This window comes from Coregonus lavaretus (assembly GCF_964263955.1).
Source record: "Coregonus lavaretus genome assembly, chromosome: 2".
In the NCBI taxonomy this organism is placed as follows: Eukaryota; Metazoa; Chordata; class Actinopteri; order Salmoniformes; family Salmonidae; genus Coregonus; species Coregonus lavaretus.
Window position 1 is genome coordinate 3,803,361 of NC_139989.1, and position 26,263 is coordinate 3,829,623.

At 49.1% G+C, this 26,263-nt stretch overlaps 1 protein-coding gene across 1 annotated transcript in view; it reads right to left on the minus strand.

Moving 5' to 3' along the window:
- LOC311101894 (phospholipid-transporting ATPase IB-like) overlaps positions 1 to 26,263 on the minus strand; it is an 86,678-nt gene that overhangs the window by 21,779 nt on the left and 38,636 nt on the right. Inside the window, exons 23-25 of the mRNA XM_084143130.1 lie at positions 11,733 to 11,905; positions 5,694 to 5,877; positions 5,172 to 5,282 (exon numbers count right to left, since the gene is read on the minus strand). Of these exons, the coding sequence (XP_083999256.1) occupies positions 5,172 to 5,282; positions 5,694 to 5,877; positions 11,733 to 11,905 (468 nt within the window). The remainder of the gene's footprint in view (positions 1 to 5,171; positions 5,283 to 5,693; positions 5,878 to 11,732; positions 11,906 to 26,263) is intronic.

Sequence of the window (26,263 nt, forward strand, 5' to 3'; positions counted from 1 at the left end):
ACCTGAAGATCACTGACGTCATCATGATGCAACTTTGTTTTTTTCAGAGTTCCCAGTTGAAAGCACCATAAATCCAGAGAATGCCAGACTTTGATGACAAAGTTTGATGACAGAATTTGCCCACGAAGGACAGCTGCGCCACCTTCCTGTTCAAGTGAGCACAGCACAACAAGGTGATTCCAAAAATGTATTGTATGCTGCTGCATAAATGATGTAATATGCCAGGGAGATATGTATACCGTAGCTAAGAAAGTAATACTAAGTGTATGTTGTGTAGTAAGCTGTTAGTCGCCCATGTGCCTCACCCTAATAATTTGGTCTATTTACCCCTCTTAATTTTGACTACTGTTCTAACTTGGTGGTGCACATGTAGCCTATAACCTGTTTTAGAGAAATGTAATCATCGAATATTGTAAGAGCTTTCATTGTCTGCTTATATGCCCCCTTTATTTATCTTACAGTTCTGACTTGGTGTACAGGGAGAATACTGTAAGAACGGCCCATGTTCTGAATTCTGTCGCTGTACATTTCAAAAGTGCTGAACAAATAGTTATATTGACTACGTCAATCCTAGCTCGCTCATTATTTTCTTAATCAAAATTACGGATGGCCTCCGCCCTTATGCCATAGTTTGTACAACTCAACTAATTGTCAGTAGAAAGCAAATCAGCCATATCAGATATGTTTTTTTTTAAGGAAATAAATGAGGCTGAATGAACTGTTTCGCTGCCAGACAAGGCTCTGCTGATAGCCAGGTGTAGCAGTGGTAAAGTGTTGGGACTGCTGTTGGGACTCTGCTGTTGGAACAGCTTTATGTAGGCCCTATAGTGCAATTAATGTATTGTTTAGTGTTGTGTTGTGATGTGTACTGGCTTTGCTGGCACGCATCTATAAAAAAAAAAATCAATTTGCCCCACCAAGATTTACATGCTAAAATCGCTGGTTGAGAGAATGCCAAGAGTGTGCAAAGCTGTCATCAAGGCAAAGGGTGGCTATTTGAAGAATCTCAAATATAAAATATATTTGGATTTGTTTAACACTTTTTTGGTTACTACATGATTCCATATGTGTTATTTCATAGTTTTGATGTCTTCATGATTATTCTACAATGTAAAAAATAGTAAAAATAAAGAAAAACCCTTGAATGAGTAGGTGTATCCAAACTTCTGACTGGTCTTGTATATATCTACATACACTACCGTTCAAATGTTTGGGGTCACTTAGAAATGTCCTTGTTTTCGAAAGAAAAGCAATTTTTTGGTCCATTAAAATAAATCAGAAATACAGTATAGACATTGTTAATGTTGTAAATGGCTATTGTAGCTGGAAACGGCTGATTCAACTGGCAGCTTCATTAAATAGTACCCGCAAAACACCAGTCTCAACGTCAACAGTGAAGAGGCGACTCTGGGATGCTGACCTTCTAGGCAGAGTTGCAAAGAAAAAGCCATATCTCAGACTGCCCATCTTAATCTTTTCTTTTTATTGGCCAGTCTGAGATATGGCTTTTTCTTTGCAACTCTGCCTAGAAGGTCAGCATCCCGGAGTCACTGTTGACGTTGAGACTGGTGTTTTTTTGCGGGTACTATTTAATGAAGCTGCCAGTTGAGGACCTGTGAGGCGTCTGTTTCTCAAACTAGACACTCTAATGTATTTGTCCTCTTGCGCAGTTGTTTAAATTATTTTTTATTTTTTTCACCTTTATTTAACCAGGTAAGCCAGTTGAGAACAAGTTCTCATTTACAACTGCGACCTGGCCAAGATAAAGCAAAGCAGTGCGATAAAAACAACAACACAGAGTTACATATGGGGTAAAAAAAACATAAGGTCATAAAATACAACAGAAAATATATATACAGTGTGTGCAAATGTAGCAAGTTATGGAGGTAAGGCAATAAATAGGCTAGAGTGCAAAATAATTACAATTAGTATTAACACTGGAATGCTAGATGTGCAAGAGATTATGTGCAAATAGAGATACTGGGGTGCAAAAGAGCAAAATAAATAACAATATAGGGATGAGGTAGTTGGGTGGGCTAATTTCAGATGGGCTGTGTACATGTGCAGTGATCGGTAAGGTGCTCTGACAACTGATGCTTAAAGTTAGTGAGGGAGATAAGAGTCTCCAGCTTCAGAGATTTTTGCAATTCGTTCCAGTCATTGGCAGCAGAGAACTGGAAGGAATGGCGGCCAAAGGAGGTGTTGGCTTTGGGAATGACCAGTGAGATATACCTGCTGGAGCGCAGACTACGGGTGGGTGCTGCTATGGTGACCAATGAGCTAAGATAAGGCGGGGATTTGCCTAGCAGTGATTTATAGATGGCCTGGAGCCAGTGGATTTGACGACGAACATGTAGTGAGGACCAGCCAACAAGAGCGTACAGGTCACAGTGGTGGGTAGTGTATGGGGCTTTGGAGACAAAACGGATGGCACTGTGATAGACTACATCCAATTTGCTGAGTAGAGTGTTGGAGGCTATTTTGTAAATGACATCGCCGAAGTCAAGGATCGGTAGGATAGTCAGTTTTACGAGGGCATGTTTGGCAGCATGAGTGAAGGAGGTTTTGTTGCGAAATAGGAAGCCGATTCTAGATGTAACTTTGGATTGGAGATTCTTAATGTGAGTCTGGAAGGAGAGTTTACAGTCTAACCAGACACCTAGGTATTTGTAGTTGTCCACATACTCTAGGTCAGACCCGTCGAGAGTGGTGATTCTAGTCGGGTGGGCGGGTGCCAGCAGCGTTCGTTTGAAGAGCATGCATTTAGTTTTACTAGTGTTTAAGAGCAGTTGGAGGCTACTGAAGGATTGTTGTATGGCATTGAAGCTCGTTTGGAGGTTTGTTAACACAGTGTCCAATGAAGGGCCAGATGTATACAAAATGGTGTCGTCTGCGTAGAGGTGGATCTGAGAGTCACCAGCAGCAAGAGCGACGTCATTGATATACACGGAGAAAAGAGTCGGCCCAAGAATTGAACCATGTGGCACCCCCATAGAGACTGCCATAGGTCCAGACAACAGGCCCTCCGATTTCACACATTGAACTCTATCTGAGAAGTAGTTGGTGAACCAGGCGAGGCAGTCATTTGAGAAACCAAGGCTATTTAGTCTGCCAATAAGAATGCGGTGGTTGACAGAGTCGAAAGCCTTGGCCAGGTCGATGAAGACGGCTGCACAGTACTGTCTATTATCGATTGCGGTTATAATATCGTGCACCGGGGCCTCCCACTCCTCTTTCTATTCTGGTTAGAGACAGTTTGCGCTGTTCTGTGAAGGGAGTAGTACACAGCGTTGTACGAGATCTTCAGTTTCTTGGCAATTTCTCGCATGGAATAGCCTTAATTTCTCAGAACAAGAATAGACTGACGAGTTTCAGAAGAAAGTTATTTGTTTCTGGCCATTTTGAGCCTGCAATCGAACCCACAATTGCTGATGCTCCAGATACTCAACTGGTCTCAAGAAGGCCAGTTTTATTGCTTGCAACACCCCAATGGGCTCGGGAGAGGCGAAGGTCTAGTCATGCGTCCTCCGAAACATGACCCGCCAAACCGTGCTCCTTAACACCCGCCCGCTTAACCCGGAAGCCAGCTGCACCAATGTGTCGGAGGAAACACCGTTCAACTGACGACCTAAGTCAGCCTGTAGGTGCCTCCCCTAACCCGGACGATGCTGGGCCAATTGTGTGACGCCCTATGGGACTCCTGGTCACGGCCGGTTGTGACACAGCCTGGGATCGAACCCGGGTCTGTAGTGACACCTCAAGCAATGCGATGCAGTGCCTTAGAACGCTGCGCTACTCGGGAGGCCCCTGTATTTCATTTTTAATACATTTGCAACAATTTCTAGAAAAATGTTTTCACTTTGTCATTATGTGTGTAGATGGGTGAGAGATAAAAATTATATTGAATCCATTTTGAATTCAGGCTATAACACAACAAAATGTGGAATAAGTCAATGGGTATGAATATTTTCTGAAGGCACTGTAGATTACAGATCTAGGATCAGTTTTCACTACCCAATGCTAAAGGTATCTACAAAGAGTAAAACACTGGAATCTGACTCTGGGTCAGTTGATGAGGAGGAGTTTCCATCCATACAGAGACTCAGACTGATCAGAGTGTGGTGACATTCCTGGAGCATACAGTGGAGCGTCCCCCCCCCCACACACACATACACACCACTCTGTATCTCCGCTTTGTGGACAGAGACCATCTATGCCCCTTGACCTATAGATCTCTGCAGGCAGCCAATCATGTGTGATAATCATAGAAACACACACATCCATAGCCCTGAGTGAGAGGGACAGTGAGGTAGAAGGTAGAGGTTGAGGGTCTGCACCTGCTGGCATCCTTAATGTTAGACAGAGAGGGGGGCCCAGCTGACAAATCACCCTCATGACAGGGGAGGGGCCTTCCAAAATGCCCCTGACCCATCCCACACACACACAGTCCCTGACCGACAGTGTGTGTGTGCACATGCAGTGCGTGTGTGTGTGAGAGACAGAAAGCAGACACCAGAGGAGCACCTCATCCGTCATTGTCAAACATTTCGACAAACAGCTGCGAAATGTCTCTGTTAATGTGTGTGTGTGTGAGAGAGAGAGAGAGAGAGAGAGAGAGAGAGAGAGAGAGAGAGAGAGAGAGAGAGAGAGAGAGAGAGAGAGAGAGAGAAAAGAGATTGGTCTAAGGAGGGAAAGGGAGTTAGTCTCTCTCCAAATGGGTCCAGGTTCTACTAATGTAAAACATAGTTTTTAAACAGTAATACATCTTCAAACATTACTGGATGGCATTTATAAGGTACGGTCTATGTGTGGGAGGGGTGTGAGTTGGGAGGGGTGTGAAGGGGAGGGGCATGAGGGGTGAGGAGTGGGAGGGGTGAGGAGTGGGAGGGGTGAGGTGTGAGAGGGGGAGGGGTGGTAGGTGTGGGTAGGGGAGGTGTGAGGAGTGGGAGGGGTGATGGGGGAGGGGTGGGAGGGGTGAGGAGTGGGAGGGGTGAGGGTTGAGAGTTGAGCGAGGTGAGGGTTGAAGGGTGGGAGAGGTGAGGGTTGAGGGGTGGGAGAGGTGAGGGTTGAGGATTGAGCGAGGTGAGGGTTGAGAGTTGAGCGGTGAGGGTTGAAGGGTGGGACGGGGAGCGGTGAGAGGTGAGGGGTGAGGGGTGAGGGGTGTGTCTTACCTCTATGATGTAGAGAACCACATTCTTATAAAAACAGTAGAGGATACACTTAGTGACACGGTTATAACTCCACGCCCCATGGACCAGCAACAGCTTCTCTAGGTAGGAAAACTAGGAACAGAAAGAGAGGGGAGCGATGAGAGAGAGAGAGAGAGAGAGAGAGAGAGGGGGGAGAGAGAGGTGGGTACAGGGTGAGACAAAGAGATAAGCAGTAGTAGACACCCGAGGGGTAGAGACAGATAAACAGAGAGGGGGGGGGGGGGGGGGGAGACAGATTCCTAGATTCCTCTGGCTCTCACAGAATACTTCAACTAGCTTCTCCCACTCCCCTCCTCCCCCTCCCCCTTCTCCTCCCTGTCCCTTCTCCACCCCCCCCTCTCTGTTTATCTGTCTCTACCCCTCGGGTGTCTACTACTGCTTATCTCTTTGTCTCACCCTGTACCCACCTCTCTCTCCCCCCTCTCTCTCTCTCTCTCTCTCTCTCTCTCATCGCTCTGTGGTGTGTGGGTGTGTGTGTGTTACCTGTGCGATGGAGTAGTCAGAGGAGTTGGTGGCCTGCATGCCCTCGTTGCCACTGATGCCCACCCCTACATGGGCAGTCTGGATCATGCCCACGTCGTTGGCCCCGTCTCCTATGGCCAGAGTGATGGCCTTCACATGCTTCTTCACCATGTCCACTATCTCAGACTTCTGAAGGGGAGACACCCTGGAGAGAGGAGGGAGGGAGAGAGAGATCAGTTCAAAACAAGTTACAACAACGTAAACGACCAAAAGTAAAAGATCTCTGGAGACTGGAATAAACAGACAGGATAAAATACAACCAGGTGGGGAACAGAGAGAGAGAGAGAGAGAGAGAGAGACAGAGAGAGAGAGAGAGAGAGAGAGAGAGAGACACCGAGAGAGAGAGAGACAGAGACAGAGAGAGAGACATATTTCCCACAGATCACACAGACCCACAAAGAATTTGAAAACAAATCAAACATTGATCAACTCCCATATCTGTTAGGCGAAATACCGAAATGTGCAATCACAGCAGCAAGATTTGTGGCCCGTTGCCATGAGAAAAGGGCAACCAGTGGAACACAAACATTGTAAATAAAACCAATATTTATCTGTTTACTTGTCTTCCCCTACTATTCGTACTACAACTATTTGCACATTGTTAAAAACACTACATAGCCGATAATAACATTTGAAACGTCTTTATCCTTTTGAAACCTGTATGAGTGCAATGTTTACTGGACATTTTGGAATGTTTTTTGTTGATGTTGTTTGTTTCTCACAACCTTTGTTTATTGTTTATTTTTGCTTTGGCAATGTAAACATATGTTTCCCATGCTAATAAAACCCATTTGAATTGAAAGAGACCATGCTAATAAATCCCCTTTGAATTGAGAGAGAAAGAGAGAGAGAGAGAGAAAATAACTAACAACATAAATTACAAAACGCATAAAGATCAGAATGATTGGAAATGGAAAATGAGAGCTAAAAAGACAAGTGGGTAAGAGTTGAAGAGAGAAAGAGAGAGAGCAAATGAAAGGAGATGCAGGAAGAGTTGGCAGCGTAATAGTAAGACTCCATGAGGTTTTTGTTTAGTGGTTTCCATCAGGTAGGGTAGCAGCAAACCATGAATCACTGCCGAACTTAAAATAACCAAAATGGCTTCCATTTAGAGCCAATTCCCAAGGTAAGTTTGCCTTAACCACAAATCTAGGATTAGATTTGACTGTCCCAGCTCCGAACCTGAACCATTAAGTGAATAGAAATATCTCTGCCCCTGTATCAATGGTTTAGGCAACTGCTTCCCAGTAATGTACTTATTTACATTTACATTTTAGTCATTTAGCAGACGCTCTTATCCAGAGCGACTTACAGTTAGTGAGTGCATACATTTCCATACTGGCCCCCCGTGGGAAACGAACCCACAACCCTGGCGTTGCAAACGCCATGCTCTACCAACTGAGCTACTTATGTTGCCATTCAGTCATTATGATAGCTGGTTGAGGTACTCCACCCTCTTAACCTGTAACCCTCCCTCCCTCTCTGTCTGTCTGTCTGTCTCCTAAACCGGTTCTGTCTGCACACAGACAATGAGATGAAGAGCCCAGGGGAATTCACAGACTGTGTGTGTGTGTCTTTGTGTGTGTCTCTGTCTGTCTGTCTGTCTCTGTCGGTCTGTCTGTGTCTGTGTCTGTGTGTGTGTCTAAGAGACAGAGTATGCCTGTGGAAGATATGGCTCCTGTTACTATCTGTATGTCCGTTTTGTAGGCCTGTAGTCAGACCAGGACCCACAGTGATTTCAAGCCCCAACAGGGAACAGTCTTTCTGGGACAAGACGAAGCAGGCCTGGGTGGGTATGAAGCAAATCTCTACACCAGCATGTAACCTCTCTCTCTCTCACACACACACACACAACTGTGGCAGGCCAGAGGGAAGCCAACGAGTCATAAAGATGATCTGTGTGTTCTGAGCAGGACCGTGGCCCGGTCAAGCTGAAACCGCAGAGCTGGGTGGTCCACTTAGCATTCTCACACACACACAATATCCGAGGGGAAACCCTCAGAGAGAGTTTTGGCTGGAGAAGTCGATGTTGATAGACGAGCTGAGCCTCTGCTCTCTGAGGTGTGTCTGTCTGTGTGAGACAGAGAAAAAGTGTAAGACAGAGAGTCTCTCTCTCTCTCTCTCTCTCTCTCTCCCTCTCTCCCTCCCTCCCTCCGCAGGAGAGGAGGATCACAGTCGCCTCTACACTGAGAGCGCCTGGGGGGAGTAGGAGGATTACAGTCAAATCTACACTGAGAGCACCTGGGGGGAGCAGAACATTACAGTCAAATCTACCATGAGAGCACCTGGGGGAGCAGTGGGATTACAGTCAAATCTACCATGAGAGCACCTGGGGGAGCAGTGGGATTACAGTCAAATCTACCATGAGAGCACCTGGGGGAGCAGTGGGATTACAGTCAAATCTACCATGAGAGCACCTGGGGGAGCAGTGGGATTACAGTCAAATCTACCATGAGAGCACCTGGGGGGAGCAGAACATTACAGTCAAATCTACCATGAGAGCGCCTGGGGGAGCAGTGGGATTGCAGTCAAATCTACCATGAGAGCACCTGGGGGGAGCAGGGGGATTACAGTCAAATCTACCATAAGAGCGCCTGGGGGGAGCAGGTATTTACAGTCAAATCTACCATGAGAGCGCCTGGGGGGAGTAGGTGGATTACAGTCAAATCTACCATAAGAGCGCCTGGGGGAGCAGAACATTACAGTCAAATCTACCATGAGAGCGCCTGGGGGAGCAGTGGGATTACAGTCAAATCTACCATGAGAGCACCTGGGGGGAGCAGAACATTACAGTCAAATCTACCATGAGAGCGCCTGGGGGGAGCAGTGGGATTACAGTCAAATCTACCATGAGAGCGCCTGGGGGGAGCAGTGGGATTACAGTCAAATCTACCATGAGAGCGCCTGGGGGGAGTAGGTATTACAGTCAAATCTACCATGAGAGCACCTGGGGGGAGCAGAACATTACAGTCAAATCTACCATGAGAGCGCCTGGGGGGAGCAGTGGGATTACAGTCAAATCTACCATGAGAGCGCCTGGGGGGAGCAGTGGGATTACAGTCAAATCTACCATGAGAGCGCCTGGGGGGAGTAGGCTGATTACAGTCAAATCTACCATGAGATAATATTTTTTATTTTATTTAAGAGCGCCTGGGGGAGCAGTGGGATTGCAGTCAAATCTACCATGAGAGCACCTGGGGGGAGCAGGGGGATTACAGTCAAATCTACCATAAGAGCGCCTGGGGGGAGCAGGTATTTACAGTCAAATCTACCATGAGAGCGCCTGGGGGGAGCAGTGGGATTACAGTCAAATCTACCATGAGAGCGCCTGGGGGAGCAGAACATTACAGTCAAATCTACCATGAGAGCGCCTGGGGGGAGCAGGTATTACAGTCAAATCTACCATGAGAGCGCCTGGGGGGAGCAGTGGGATTACAGTCAAATCTACCATGAGAGCGCCTGGGGGGAGCAGTGGGATTACAGTCAAATCTACCATGAGAGCGCCTGGGGGGAGCAGTGGGATTACAGTCAAATCTACCATGAGAGCGCCTGGGGGGAGCAAGTATTACAGTCAAATCTACCATGAGAGCGCCTGGGGGGAGCAGTGGGATTACAGTCAAATCTACCATGAGAGCGCCTGGGGGGAGCAGGTATTACAGTCAAATCTACCATGAGAGCGCCTGGGGGGAGTAGGCTGATTACAGTCAAATCTACCATGAGATAATATTTTTTATTTTATTTAAGAGCGCCTGGGGGAGCAGTGGGATTGCAGTCAAATCTACCATGAGAGCACCTGGGGGGAGCAGGGGGATTACAGTCAAATCTACCATGAGAGTGCCTGGGGGAGCAAACGGATTACAGTCAAATCTACCATGAGAGCGCCTGGGGGGACAGGAGGAACAGAGGAAGAAAGAGGGGGGTCCAGGACAGGGGAGGGAGGAATGGAGCCATTTTGTAAGGCTTTGGAGACCTGAGTCCGGATATGGCTTTCATGCTAGGGAGAGTCAATTACTTCCCTCCTCACACACACACACACACACACACACACACACACACACACACGTAACTGTCACAGCTGGCTTGAGGTGGAAACATGACTAAAAAAGGTAATGTAAATATTCTAGGAGACATTGAGAGTACATTGTATAAATGAAGGGATAGATGGAGGCAGTATCTCTGGGTGTGTGTGTGTGTGTGTGTGTGTTGTGGGATAATAGCAGTAAGTGAGTCATGACTTTGACATTTCCATGCGGTGCGGTGTATTACATGAACCCCTCTGAGATCCATGCCAAGCCTTTATGATCTACAGTCATTTACTAACAACTACTAAATAACAACCAGATCCTTTATAGTCAGCACCAACCCACACCAACCCCAACACACACCAACCCCAACACACACCAACCCCAACCCACACCAACCCCAACCCACACCAACCCCAACACACACCAACCCCAACACACACCAACCCCAACACACACCAACCCCAACACACACCAAGCCCAACCCACACCAACCCCAACACACACCAACCCCAACACACACCAACCCCAACACACACCAACCCCAACACACACCAACCCCAACACACACCAACCCCAACACACACCAACCCCAACCCACACCAACCCCAACACACACCAATCCCAACACACACCAACCCCAACCCCAACACACACCAACCCCAACACACACCAACCCCAACCCACACCAACCCCAACACACACCAAGCCCAACACACATCAACCCCAACACACACCAACCCCAACACACACCAACACACACCAACCCCAACACACACCAAGCCCAACCCACACCAACCCCAACACACACCAACCCCAACACACACCAACCCCAACACACACCAACCCCAACACACACCAACCCCAACACACACCAACCCCAACACACACCAACCCCAACACACACCAACCCCAACACACACCAACCCCAACCCCAACACACACCAACCCCAACCCACACCAACCCCAACCCACACCAACCCCAACACACACCAAGCCCAACACACACCAAGCCCAACACACATCAACCCCAACACACACCAACCCCAACACACACCAAGCCCAACCCACACCAACCCCAACACACACCAACCCCAACACACACCAACCCCAACACACACCAACCCCAACACACACCAACCCCAACACACACCAACCCCAACACACACCAACCCCAACACACACCAACCCCAACCCACACCAACCCCAACCCACACCAACCCCAACACACACCAACCCCAACCCACACCAACCCCAACACACACCAACCCCAACACACACCAACCCCAACACACATCAACCCCAACACACACCAACCCCAACACACACCAAGCCCAACACACATCAACCCCAACACACACCAACCCCAACCCACACCAACCCCAACACACACCAACCCCAACACACACCAACCCCAACACACATCAACCCCAACACACACCAACCCCAACACACACCAAGCCCAACACACACCAACCCCAACCCACACCAACCCCAACACACACCAACCCCAACACACACCAACCCCAACACACACCAAGCCCAACACACATCAACCCCAACACACACCAACCCCAACACACACCAAGCCCAACACACACCAACCCCAACACACACCAACCCCAACACACACCAACCCCAACACACACCAACCCCAACACACATCAACCCCAACCCACACCAACCCCAACACACACCAAGCCCAACACACACCAAGCCCAACACACACCAACCCCAACACACACCAACCCCAACACACACCAAGCCCAACACACACCAAGCCCAACACACACCAACCCCAACCCACACCAACCCCAACACACACCAACCCCAACCCACACCAACCCCAACACACACCAACCCCAACACACAGTCCTACGCTCTCCTTCCTCCGCGTGTGTCCTGCATGAAGCAGATGCAGAACAGGATGTGTGTGTGCGCGTGCGTGCATTAATGTATGTATGCGTGTGTCTCTTACCTGCAGCAGATGACGGCCTTGCAGGACAGGGCGAGGTCTAGGAAGGCTTGGCGGAGCTCGAAGGAGAGGGCGTATTTCAGGGTCTGTCCATCGATGATCAGAGCCAACTCATTCTCTTTCCCCAGAGAGTCACCCAGAGACGTACAGTGGGCTGTCAGGGTGGCACGTGTCGCCTGGTGAGGGCAAGAGAAAGAGGGGGTTCAACTCAACACTTCCACATACAGTGCAGTCAGAAAGTACTCAGACCCCTTGACATTTTTCACTTCTTGTTACGTTACAGCCTTATTCTAAAATGGATTAAATTGTCCCCCCCCCCTCATCAATCTAAGCACAATACCCCATAATGATGAAGCAAAAACAGGTTTGTAGAAAAAATACAAAAACTGAAATAGGACATTTACATAAGTATTCAGACCCTTTACTCAGTACTTTGTTGAAGGACCTTTGGCAGCGATTCTTTGGTTGAGTCTTCTTGGGTATGACGCTACAAGCTTGGCACTCCTGTATTTGGGGAGTTTCTCCCATTCTTCTCTGCAGATCCTCTCAAGCTCTGTCAGGCTGGATGGGGAGCGTCGCTGCACAGCTATTTTCAGGTCTCTCCAGAGATGTTCGATCGGGTTCAAGTCTGGGCTCTGGCTGGGCCACTCAAGGACATTCAGAGACTTTTCCCAAAGCCACTCCTGCATTGTCTTGGCTGTGTGCTTAGGGTCGTTGTCCTGTTGGAAGGTGAACCTTCACCCCAGTCTGCGGTCCTGAGCGCTCTGGAGCAGGTTTTCATCAAGGATCTCTGTGTACTTTGCTCCGTTCATCCTGACTAGTCTCCAAGTCCCTGCTGCTGAAAATAATCCCCACAGCATGATGCTGCCACCACCATGCTTCACTGTACGGATAGTGCCAGGTTTCCTCCAGACGTGACGCTTGGCATTCAGGCCAGAGTTCATTCTTGGTTTCATCAGACCAGATAATGTTGTTTCTCATGGTCTGAGAGTCCTTTAGGTGCCTTTTGGCAAACTCCAAGCGGGCTGTCATGTGCCTTTTACTGAGGAGTGGCTTCTGTCTGACCACTCTACCATAAAGGCCTGATTGGTGGAGTGCTGCAGAGATGGTTGTCCTACTGGAAGGTTCTTCCATCTCCAAAGAGGAACTCTGGAGCTCTGTCAGAGTGACCATTGGGTTCTTGGTCACCTCCTTTACCAAGGCCCTTCTCCCCAGATTGCTCAGTTTGGCCGGGCGGTCAGCTCTAGGAAGAGTCTTGGTGGTTCGAAACTTCTTCAATTTAAGAATGATGGAGGCCACTGTGTTCTTGGGGACCTTCAATGCTGCAGACATGTTTTGGTACCCTTCCCCAGATCTGTGCCTCGACACAATCCTGTCTCGGATCTCTACGGACAATTCCATCGACCTCCTGGCTTGCTTTTTGCTCTGACATGCACTGTCAACTGTGGGGCCTTATATAGACAGGTGTGTGCCTTTCCAAATCATGTCCAATCAATTGAATTTACCACATGTGGACTCCCATCAAGTTGCAGCAACATCTCAAGGATGATCAATGGAAACAGGATGCACCTGAGCTCAATTTCGAGTCTCATAGCAAAGGGCCTGAATACTTCTGTTTTTTATTTTTAATATATTTGCTAAATATGTCAAAAAAACTGTTTTTGCTTTGTCATTATGTGGTATTGTGTGTAGATTGATGAGGAAAACATTTAATTTAATCAATTTTAGAATAAGGCTGTAATGTAACAAAAGGTGGAAAAAGTCAAGGGGTCTGAATACTTTCCGAATGCACTGTATTCTTCATCTACAAGTTTGAAGCAGAAATTGAGATGTAAAGGTATACAGTCAAAAATCAACACACACACACACACACACACACACACACACACACACACACACAATGCAGTATACACACACTTCTTACATGCACATGAACAGGCCGGAGGGAACAGGCAGGAGGGAGTGAGAAAGAGAAAAAAGAGGAGGAGTGAAAGCAGGAGGCACGGAGGAGAGAGAGACAGTAGAGGGAGAGGGGGAGTGAAAGCAGGAGGCACGGAGGAGAGAGAGACAGTAGAGGGAGAGGGGGAGTGAAAGCAGGAGGCACGGAGGAGAGAGAGACAGTAGAGGGAGAGGGGGAGTGAAAGCAGGAGGCACGGAGGAGAGAGAGACAGTAGAGGGAGAGGGGGAGTGAAAGCAGGAGGCACGGAGGAGAGAGAGACAGTAGAGGGAGAGGGGGAGTGAAAGCAGGAGGCACGGAGGAGAGAGAGACAGTAGAGGGAGAGGGGGAGTGAAAGCAGGAGGCACGGAGGAGAGAGAGACAGTAGAGGGAGAGGGGGAGTGAAAGCAGGAAGCACGGAGGAGAGAGAGACAGTAGAGGGAGAGGGGGAGTGAAAGCAGGAGGCACGGAGGAGAGAGAGACAGTAGAGGGAGAGGAGGAGTGAAAGCAGGAGGCACGGAGGAGAGAGAGACAGTAGAGGGAGAAAGATAGCACAGTAAAAGAAAGGGAAGGGCCAAGGGAGGCGAAGGAGGAGGAGGTGGTATCCATATCTTCATAATGAGGTTGCTGCTTGGGGCAATATAAAGCTCTATACATCAGTAGCAACACAAGTCTGATACGCAGACTGAAACACACAGTTAAATACATACACTGATACTCAGGCACAATCAGTTAAATACATACACTGATACTCAGGCACAATCATTCACACACACACACAGTTTATGCGTGCAGATCCTTGTTGTGTTTGTTGGACCTGTTTATAGGGCTGTAGCTTGGGGCAGTTTTGTAGGAGTAGTTGATAATAAAGGAACAGACTAATAGAGAAAACAAACATCCCATAGACTCTAATGAGAACCATGTGGCCAGGCAGGCACGCAACAAACCACCACACACACACACTTACAGGATACACACACACTTACAGGATACACACACACACACACACACACACTTACAAGATACACACTTAATCCATACTCATACTTGAGTAATACAAGACTTAATCCACAAACAAAAACAGATCTACAGAATATTTATACAGAAACACACTTTCACAATGTTCAGTACATAACGTTACAGATAGATGTATTGTAGACATTCAAAACCACAGTCCCAGGCACAAACACAGACACACATACAGTTGAAGTCGGAAGTTTACGTACATCTTAGCCAAATACATTTAAACTCAGTTTTTCACATTTCCTGACATTTAATCCTAGTAAAAATTCCCTGTCTTAGGTAAGTTAGGATCACCACTTTATTTTAAGAATGTGAAATGTCAGAATAATAGTAGAGAGAATTATTTCTTTCAGCTTTTATTTCTTTCATCACATTCCCAGTGGGTCAGAAGTTTACATCCACTCAATTAGTATTTGGTAGCATTGCCTTCAAATTGTTTAACTTGGGTCAAACATTTCGGGTAGCCTTCCACAAGCTTCCCACAATAAGTTGGGTGAATTTTGGCCCATTCCTCCTGACAGAGCTGGTGTAACTGAGTCAGGTTTGTAGGCCTCCTTGCTCGCACATGCTTTTTCAGTTCTGCCTACACATTTTCTATAGGATTGAGGTCAGGGCTTTGTGATGGCCACTCCAATACCTTGACTTTGTTGTTCTTAAGCCATTTTGCCACACCTTTGGAAGTATGCTTGGGGTCATTGTCCATTTGGAAGACCCATTTGCGACCAAGCTTTAACTTCCTGACTGATGTCTTGAGATGTTGCTTCAATATATCCACATAATTTTCCTTCCTCATGATGCCATCTATTTTGTGAAGTGCACCAGTCCCTCCTGCAGCAAAGCACCCCCACAGCATTATTCTGCCACCCCCGTGCTTCACGTTTGGGATGGTGTTCTTCGGCTTGCAAGCGACCCCCTTTTTCCTCCAAACATAACGATAGTCATTATGGCCAAACAGTTCTATTTTTGTTTCATCAGACCAGAGGACATTTCTCCAAAAAGTACGATCTTTGTCCCCTTGTGCAGTTGCAAACCGTTTTATGGCGGTTTTGGAGCAGTGGCTTCTTCCTTGCTGAGCGGCATTTCAGGTTATGTCGATATAGGACTCGTTTTACTGTGGATATAGATACTTTTGTACCGGTTCCTCCAGCATCTTCACAAGGTCCTTTGTGTTGTTCTGGGATTGATTTGCACTTTCCGCACCAAAGTACGTTCATCTCTAGGAGACAGAACGCGTCTCCTTCCTGAGCGGTATGACGGCTGCTTGGTCCCATGGTGTTTATACTTGCGTACTATTGTTTGTACAGATGAACATGGTACCTTAAGGCATTTGGAAATTGCTCCCAAGGATGAACCAGACTTGTGGAGGTCTACAATTTTCTTTCTGAGGGCTTGGCTGGTTTCTTTTGATTTTCCCATGATGTCAAGCAAAGAGGCACTGAGTTTGAAGGTAGGCCTTGAAATACATCCACAGGTACACCTCCAATTGACTCAAATGATGTCAATTAGCCTATCAGAAGCTTCTAATGCCATGAAATCATTTCCTGGAATTTTCCAAGCTGTTTAAAGGCACAGTCAACTTAGTGTATGTAAACTTCTGACCCACTGGAATTGTGATACAGTGAATTATAAGTGAAATAATCTGTCTGTAAACAATTGATGGAAAAATTACTTGTACAAACTGTTACAAAGTAGATGTCCTAACCGACTTGCCAAAACGATAGTTTGTTAACATTAAATTTGTGGTGTGGTTGAAAAATGAGTTTTAATGACTCCAACCTAAGTGTATGTAAACGTCCGACTTCAACTGTACAATACTCATCCTAATATTTATATATTTCTTAATTCCATTCTTTTAGATGTGTGTATCGTTGTGTATTGTTAGGAGCCAGGAACACAAGCATTTCGCTACACCCGCAATAACATCTGCTAAATATGTGAATGCGACCAATACAATTTAATTTGATTTGATTGCACACTTTATGGACACAATGAACCCACAGAGAAGACAGGATTATTTCGAGTCAGATGACCCCAACTCATCCCTGTGATCTGAACTGAGATGACCCCTCTGTCAACTGACCAGAGTGTGGGAGAAACTACACAGTAATCACACACGTTCCTTTTCTTTTGCCCAGACTCACATTCTTTTTGCCCCCTGCTTCTCCTCCAAAATGTGTACACTCACTCAAAACACACGCACACAAAACACATTCCCTCCTAAATTGATCCAGCAGCGTGCTGTCGCTCCTCTCTCTTGAATAATCCCCTCTTTTGTTTTCTCAGCCTTGGACTGTGTTTCTCTTCTATTCCAGAAGTCCTGTTTGCATTTACCTTCTCCCAAACAAGGGGGAGAAAACAAACAGAATTAAAGGATATTACCGGTTGTCAGAGTTCTGCAAATCAAAGTCCCTGTGTGTGTGACTGTGTGAGAATGTGAGTGTGTGCTTGTATGTGCGTGTGCTTGGGGGCACTATCAGATAAAGTCACAATCCCCAGCCATCTGCCACAGCGGAATCTCCTCATTCTGGGAATCAAAGACTAAACACAAACATTACATTTTCTCAAAGTGATTTTTAAAAGATTTCAATAAAATGTACATTTACATTTTAGTAATTTAGTAGATGCTCTAATCCAGAGGGATTTACAGTTACTGCATTCCTAAATGAACACTGTTATTATGAGGTAGGTTGGCGTAGAGGGGCTGTCACACTGTTATTATGAGGTAGGTTGGTATAGAGGGGCTTTCACACTGTTATTATGAGGTAGGTTGGCGTAGAGGGGCTGTCACACTGTTATTATGAGGTAGGTTGGCGTAGAGGGGCTTTCACACTGTTATTATGAGGTAGGTTGGTGTAGAGGGGCTTTCACACTGTTATTATGAGGTAGGTTGGCGTAGAGGGGCTGTCACACTGTTATTATGAGGTAGGTTGGTGTAGAGGGGCTTTCACACTGTTATTATGAGGTAGGTTGGTATAGAAGGGCTGTCACACTGTTATTATGAGGTAGGTTGGTATAGAGGGGCTGTCACACTGTTATTATGAGGTAGTTTGGTGTAGAGGGGCTTTCACACTGTTATTATGAGGTAGGTTGGTATAGAGGGGCTGTCACACTGTTATTATGAGGTAGGTTGGTATAGAGGGGCTGTCACACTGTTATTATGAGGTAGTTTGGTATTGAGGGGCTTTCACACTGTTATTATGAGGTAGGTTGGTGTAAAGGGGCTGTCACAATATCATGATATTACAGCCTACCTACATCATCACAATTACATTCCCCAAGCAATAACCAACACACTGTGCTTCTCTTTCTCACACACACACACACACACACACACACACACCTCAATGAGTCGAAATGGAAGCAAACAGTGTAATGGCCTGACACGTTGCTGCTAATAACCCACAGCTACTTGTCAGAGCAGAGAGACTAGCAAACACTTGCTAACAAGAGCCGAAACTAAGCCCTGATTAGAGATCATTGTCAAACAGTCATTGGTAAAATGTTTGTCAATCATCATACATCATTGGTTTATGTAACTTTTAACACACCATTTCTTTGTTAATGTAAAACTAACCATTTGGATTGTTCTGCATATCTACAGTTAAAGAGATACTGCAAACTGTAAAAGGACCTCTCTGAATTCACTGCATGAATTCCTCCTGCACACAAATACCTCCCTATTTTTGGGGCAATCAAAAGGACTGTACATTTTTCCATGTCACCAAATTACAGATCTCTCAGTAGAAGGAATTTTCAGTTCCAAACAAAATGTTATTTTTTATATGCATCTGTGCTGGGAACAGGCTTGAACACAGATTCACACACACTTGCACATAGGCGCACATATGCACACGCACACACACACACACACACGCACACACACACACAGTAAACCTTGTTCTCAGGCTCTTGTGCGGAATCTTCTCAGGTTTATATTTAGAGCTGGGTAGGAAGGTTCAGATGGTGTGACATATCACAGATCACCTTCTCTCAACACACACAGGCACACACAAACACACACACACACACACACACACAGGGGAGAATGAGGGAGCTGGGTACGGTAGTGAGGTAGTGAGGTAGTGAGGTAGTGAGGTAGTGAGGTGGTGAGGTAGTGAGGTGAGAGGTAGTGAGGTAGTGAGGGGGTGAGGTAGTGAGGTGAGAGGTAGTGAGGTAGTGAGGTAGTGAGGTGAGAGGTAGTGAGGTAGTGAGGTAGTGAGGTAGTGAGGTGAGAGTAGAATGAGTAAGGAGGAGGTTGAAGGGGGAAGGGGTGTATGTGAGGGGGAGGGGTGTACGTGAGGGGGAGGGGTGTACGTGAGGGGGAGGGGTGTACGTGAGGGGGAGGGGTGTACGTGAGGGGGAGGGGTGTACGTGAGGGGGAGGGGTGTATGTGAGGGGGAGGGGTGTACGTGAGGAGAGGGGTGTACGTGAGGGGGAGGGGGTGTACGTGAGGGGGAGGGGGTGTACGTGAGGGGGAAGGGGTGTACGTGAGGTGGAGGGGTGTACGTGAGGGGGAGGGGTGTACTTGAGGGGGAGGGGGTGTACGTGAGGGGAGAGGGGTGTACGTGAGGCGGAGGGTTGTATGTGTGGGGGAGGGGGGTATGTGAGGGGGAGGGGGGTATTTGAGGGGGAGCGGGTTATGTGAGGGGGAGGAGGAATGTGAGGGGGAGGGGTGTATGTGAGGGGGAGGGGTGTACGTGAGGGGGAGGGGTGTACGTGAGGGGGAGGGGTGTACGTGAGGGGGAGGGGTGTACGTGAGGGGGAGGGGTGTACGTGAGGGGGAGGGCTGTATGTGAAGGGGAGGGGGTGTACGTGAGGGGGAGGGGTGTACGTGAGGGGGAGGGGGTGTACGTGAGGGGGAGGGGGTGTACGTGAAGGGGAGGGGGTGTACATGAGGGGGAGGGGGTGTACGTGAGGGGGAAGGGGTGTACGTGAGGGGGAAGGGGTGTACGTGAGGGGGAGGGGATGTACGTGAGGGGGAGAGGGGTACGTGAGGGGGAGGGGTTTACGTGAGGCGGAGGGGTGTGCGTAAGGCGGAGGGGTGTATGTGAGGGGGGGGGTTATTTGAGGGGGGGGGTATGTGAGGGGGAGGGGGGTATGTGAGGGGTGTATGTGAGGGGGAGGGGGGTATTTGAGGGGGAGGGGGGTATGTGAGGGGGGTATGTGAGGGGTGTATGTGAGGGGGAGGGGGTACGTGAGGGGGAGGGGTGTATGTGAGGGGGAGGGAGTGTATGTGAGGAGAGCAGTGTACGTGAGGGGGAGGGGGAGGGGGTGTATGTGAGGAGAGGGGTGTACGTGAGGGGGAGGGGGTGTATGTGAGGGGGAGGGGTGTACGTGAGGGGGAGGGGTGTACGTGAGAGGGTGTACGTGAGGGGGAGGGGGTGTACGTGAGGGGGAGGGGGTGTACGTGAGGGGGAAGGGGTGTACGTGAGGGGGAGGGGATGTACGTGATGGGGAGAGGGGTATGTGAGAGGGAGGGGTTTACGTGAGGCGGAGGGGTGTGCGTGAGGCGGAGGGGTGTATGTGAGGGGGAGGGGGGTATGTGAGGGGGAGGGGGTATTTGAGGGGGAGGGGGGTATGTGAGGGGGAGGGGTGTATGTGAGGGGTGTATGTGAGGGGGAGGGGGTATGTGAGGGGGAGGGGTGTACGTGAGGGGGAGGGGTGTATGTGAGGGGGAGGGGTGTACGTGATGGGGAGGGGTGTACATGAGGGGAGTATGTGAGGGGGAGGTGGGTATATGAGGGGGAGGGGGGTACGTGAGGCAGAGGGGGGTACGTGAGGCAGAGGGGGAGGGGGGTATGTGAGGTGGAGGGGAGTATGTAAGGCGGAGGGGGGTACGTGAGGCGGAGGGGGGTATGTGAGGCGGAGGGGAGTATGTGAGGCGGAGGGGGAGGGGGGTATATGAGGGGGGTATGGTTAGTATGTGGGAGGGTAGGGAGTGAATGAGCAGAAGGGTGAGGGGGAGTGAGACAGAGGGGGAGGAGATAGACACGCTCATATCTGAAGTGCAGATTCTGTCATCAGTGAGATTTAATACAGCGTTTAATTATCAGCCAAGCATCTGTACAAACAAACACCCTCATCCTCCACTGTCTGCCTGACAGACACACACACACACACACACACACACTCCCCCCTGCAACGACACACACAGACATTCACAGACAGAACACACACATCTACACATACAGACAGAAGGCTGGTATAAACTTTGACCATAAATTGTCAGACTACGCAAGTGTCTACATGTCTTTATTAAAGAAAAGTATGTGGACACCCCTTCAAATTAGTGGATCCGGCTATTTCAGCCACACCTGTTGCTGATAGGGATATAAAATCGAGCACACAGCCATGCAATCTCAATAGACAAACATTGGCATTAGAATGGCCCGTACTGAAGAGCTCAGTGACTTTCAACGTGGCACCGTCATAAGATGTCATAAGAAGCCACCTTTCCGACAAGTCAGTTCGTCAAATTTCTGCCCTGCTAGAGCTGCCCCGGTCAACTGTAAGTGTTGTTATTGTGAAATGGAAACGTCTAGGAGTAACAACAGCTAAACCGCGAAGTGGTAGGCCACACAAGCTCACAGAACGGGACCGCCGAGTGCTGAAGCGTGTAGCGCGTAAAAATAGTCTGTCCTCGGTTGCAACACTCACTACCGAGGTCCAAATTGCCTCTGGAAGCAACGTCAGCACAGGAACTGTTCGTCAGGAGCTTCATGAAACGGGTTTCCATGGCCGAGCTGCCACACACAAGCCTAAGATCACCATGCGCAATGCCAAGCGTTGGTTGGTGGGGGGGAAAGCTTGCCGCCATTGGACTCTGGAGCAGTGGAAACGCGTTCTCCGGAGTGATGAATCACGCTTCACCATCTGGGTTTGTCCCAATGCATAGTGCCAACTGTAAAGTTTGGTGGAGGAGGAATAATGGTCTGGGGATGTTTTTCATGGTTCGGGCTAGGCCCCTTAGTTCCAGTGAAGGGAAATCTTAACACTACAGCATACAATGAAATTCTAGACTATTCTGTCCTTCCAACTTTGTGGCAACAGTTTGGGGAAGGCCCGTTCCTGTTTCAGCATGACAATGCCCCCGTGCACAAAGCCAGGTCCATACAGAAATGGTTTGTCGAGATCGGTGTGGAAGAACTTGACTGGCCTGCACAGAGCCCTGACCTCAACCCCATCAAACCCTTTTGGGATGAATTGGAACACTGACTACGAGCCAGGCCTAATCGCCCAACATCAGTGCCCGACCTCACTAATGCTTTTGTGGCTGAATGGAAGCAAGTCCCCGCAGCAATGTTCCAACATTTAGTTGAAAGCCTTCCCAGAAGAGTAGAGGCTGTTATAGCTGCAAAGAAGGGACCAACTCGATATTAATGCCCATGAGTTTGGAATGAGATGTTCGACAAGCAAGTGTCCACATACTTTTGACTATGTAGTGTGTGTGTGTGTGTGTGTGTGTGTGTGTGTGTGTGTGTGTGTGTGTGTGTGTGTGTGATGATTAATGAGCAGCACAGTGAAGAGGTTTGTGTTCAACTTGTAATGCGGGTGGTGTGACAGGACAGAGGGGGCTGTGGGTAAGATTTATGAAATGTATATTCAAGACTATCAGCCTGATATGTACAAGCCACCACCTCTACTGTAAAGACAGGTGTGTGTGTGTGTTTGATATAAAGGTGACAGATGGACCTGTCACCGTGCCACCGTCACAGGCCGCCATGTTTACCCAGGAGGCATTGCTCAGAGGGTATGTTTTGACGAGAGGGAGCGCCAAAAGGAGATCACATTACTCTCCTCACTCATCACCCTCAGACGGCTCCATCGATCCCTCCCTCTATCCATCCCTCCAGTATCTCTCCCTCTATCCGACCCTACAGTACCTCTCCCTCTATCTGTCCCTCCAGTACCTCTCCCTCTATCCGACCCTCCAGTACCTCTCCCTCTATCCGACCCTCCAGTATCTCTCCCTCTATCCCTTTCTCCAGTACCTCTCCCTCTATCATTCAGTACCTCTCACCCTCTATCCCTTTCTCCAGTACCTCTCCCTCTATCCTTCTCTCCAGGACCTCTCACTCTATCCGTCTCTCCAGTACCTCTCCCTCTATCCGTTCCTCCAGTACCTCTCCCTCTATCCTTCTCTCCAGGACCTCTCACTCTATCCGCCTCTCCAGTACCTCTCCCTCTTTCCGTCCCTCCAGTATCTCTCCCTCTATCCGTCCCTCCAGTACCTCTCCATCTATTAGTCCCTCCAGTACCTCTCCCTCTATCCGTCCCTCCAGTATCTCTCCCTCTATCAGTCCCTCTGGCACCTCTCCCTCTATTAGTAACTCCAGTACCTCTCCCTCTATCCCGTTCTACAGTACCTCTCCCTCTATCCGTCCCTCCAGTACCTCTCCCTCTATCCGTCCCTCCAGTCCCTCCAGTACCTCTCCTTCTATCCCGCTCTACAGTACCTCTCCCTCTATCCGTCCCTCCAGTACCTCTCCCTCTATCCCTTTCCCCAGTACCTCTCCCTCTATCCGTCCCTCCAGTACCTCTCCCTCTATCCGTCCCTCCAGTCCCTCCAGTACCTCTCCTTCTATCCCGCTCTACAGTACCTCTCCCTCTATCCGTCCCTCCAGTACCTCTCCTTCTATCCGTTCCTCCTGTATCTCTCCCTCTATCCGTCCCTCCAGTACCTCTCCCTCTATCCCATTCTCCAGTACCTCTCCCTCTATCCCTTTCTCCAGTACCTCTCCCTCTATCCGTCCATCCAGTATCTCTCCCTCTATCCCTTTCCCAGTAACTCTCCCTCTATCCGTCCCTCCAGTATCTCTCCCTCTATCAGTCCCTCCAGTACCTCTCCCTCTATCAGTCCCTGCAGTACCTCTCCTACTATCCCGCTCCACAGTACCTCTCCCTCTATCCGTCCCTCCAGTACCTCTCCTTCTATCCCCTTCTCCAGTACCTCTCCCTCTATCCCTTTCTCCAGTACCTCTCCCTCTATCCGTCCCTCCAGTACCTCTCCCTCTATCCCTTTCTCCAATACCTCTCCCTGTATCCGTCCCTCAAGTACCTCTCACTCTATCCGTCCCTCCAGTATCTCTCCCTCTATCCCTTTCTCCAGTACCTCTCCCTCTATCCGTCCCGCCAGTACCTCTCCCTCTATCCCTTTTTCCAGTATCTCTCCCTCTATCCGTCCCTCCAGTACCTCTCCCTCTATCCGTCCCTCCAGTACCTCTCCTTCTATCCGTCCCTCCAGTACCTCTCCCTCTATCCGTCCCTCCAGTACCTCTCCCTCTATCCCCTTCTCCAGTACCTCTCCCTCTATCCCATTCTCCAGTACCTCTCCCTCTATCCGTCCCTCCAGTACCTCTCCCTCAATCCGTCCCTCCAGTACCTCTCCCTCTATCCGTCCCTCCAGTACCTCTCCCTCTATCCCTTTCTCCAGTACCTCTCCCTGTATCCGTCCCTCAAGTACCTCTCCCTCTATCCGTCCCTCCAGTACCTCTCCCTCTATCTGTACCTCCAGTATCTCTCCCTCTATCCCTTTCTCCAGAACCTCTCCCTCTATCCAACTGTACAGTACCTCTCCCTCTATCCGTCCCGCCAGTACCTCTCCCTCTATCCCTTTCTCCAGTATCTCTCCCTCTATCCGTTCCTCCAGTACCTCTCCCTCTATCAGTCCCTCCAGTACCTCTCCTTTTATCCGTCCCTCCAGTATCATTCCCTCTATCCGTCCCTCCAGTACCTCTCCCTCTATCCTTCCGTCCAGTACCTCTCCTCTATCCGTCCCGTCCAGTACCCCTCCCTCTATCCGTCCCGTCCAGTAACTCTCTATCGATTAGTCCCTCCAGTACCTCTCCCTCTATCCGTCCCTCCAGTATCTCTCCCACTATCAGTCCCTCCAGTACCTCTCCCTCTATCAGTCCCTCCAGTACCTCTCCTTCATCAGTCCCTCCAGTACCTCTCCCTCTATCAGTCCCTCCAGTACCTCTCCTTCTATCCCGCTCTACAGTATCTCTCCCTCAATCCGTCCCTCCAGTACCTCTCCCTCTATCAGTCCCTCCAGTACCTCTCCCTCTATCCCTTTCTCCAGTACCTCTCCCTCTATCCCTTTCTCCAGTACCTCTCCCTATATCCCTTTCTCCAATAACTCTCCCTCTATCCGTCCCTCCAGAATATCTCCCTCTATCCGTCCCTCCAGTACCTCTCCCTCTATCCGCCACTCCAGTACCTCTCCCTCTATCTCTTTCTACAGTACCTCTCCCTCTATCCCTTTATCCAGTACCTCTCACTCTATCCATCACTCCAGTACCTCTCCCTCTATCCCTTTCTCCAGTACCTCTCCCTGTATCCGTCCCTTCAGTACCTCTCCCTTTATCCGTCCCTCCAGTATCTCTCCCTCTATCCCTTTCTCCAGTATCTCTCCCTCTATCCGTCCCTCCAGTACCTCTCCCTCTATCCGTCCCTCCAGTACCTCTCCTTCTATCCGTCCCTCCAGTACCTCTCCCTCTATCCGTCCCTCCAGTACCTCTCCCTCTATCCCCTTCTCCAGTACCTCTCCCTCTATCCCATTCTCCAGTACCTCTCCCTCTATCCGTCCCTCCAGTACCTCTCCCTCTATCCGTCCCTCCAGTACCTCTCCCTCTATCCGTCCCTCCAGTACCTCTCCCTCTATCCCTTTCTCCAGTACCTCTCCCTGTATCCGTCCCTCAAGTACCTCTCCCTCTATCCGTCCCTCCAGTACCTCTCCCTCTATCCGTCCCTCCAGTATCTCTCCCTCTATCCCTTTCTCCAGTACCTCTCCCTCTATCCAACTGTACAGTACCTCTCCCTCTATCCGTCCCGCCAGTACCTCTCCCTCTATCCCTTTCTCCAGTATCTCTCCCTCTATCCGTTCCTCCAGTACCTCTCCCTCTATCAGTCCCTCCAGTACCTCTCCTTTTATCCGTCCCTCCAGTATCATTCCCTCTATCCGTCCCTCCAGTACCTCTCCCTCTATCCTTCCGTCCAGTACCTCTCCCTCTATCCGTCCCGTCCAGTACCCCTCCCTCTATCTGTCCCTCCAGTAACTCTCTATCGATTAGTCCCTCCAATACCTCTCCCTCTATCCGTCCCTCCAGTATCTCTCCCACTATCAGTCCCTCCAGTACCTCTCCCTCTATCAGTCCCTCCAGTACCTCTCCTTCATCAGTCCCTCCAGTACCTCTCCCTCTATCAGTCCCTCCAGTACCTCTCCTTCTATCCCGCTCTACAGTATCTCTCCCTCAATCCGTCCCTCCAGTACCTCTCCCTCTATCAGTCCCTCCAGTACCTCTCCCTCTATCCCTTTCTCCAGTACCTCTCCCTCTATCCCTTTCTCCAGTACCTCTCCCTATATCCCTTTCTCCAATAACTCTCCCTCTATCCGTCCCTCCAGAATATCTCCCTCTATCCGTCCCTCCAGTACCTCTCCCTCTATCCGCCACTCCAGTACCTCTCCCTCTATCTCTTTCTACAGTACCTCTCCCTCTATCCCTTTATCCAGTACCTCTCACTCTATCCATCCCTCCAGTACCTCTCCCTCTATCCCTTTCTCCAGTACCTCTCC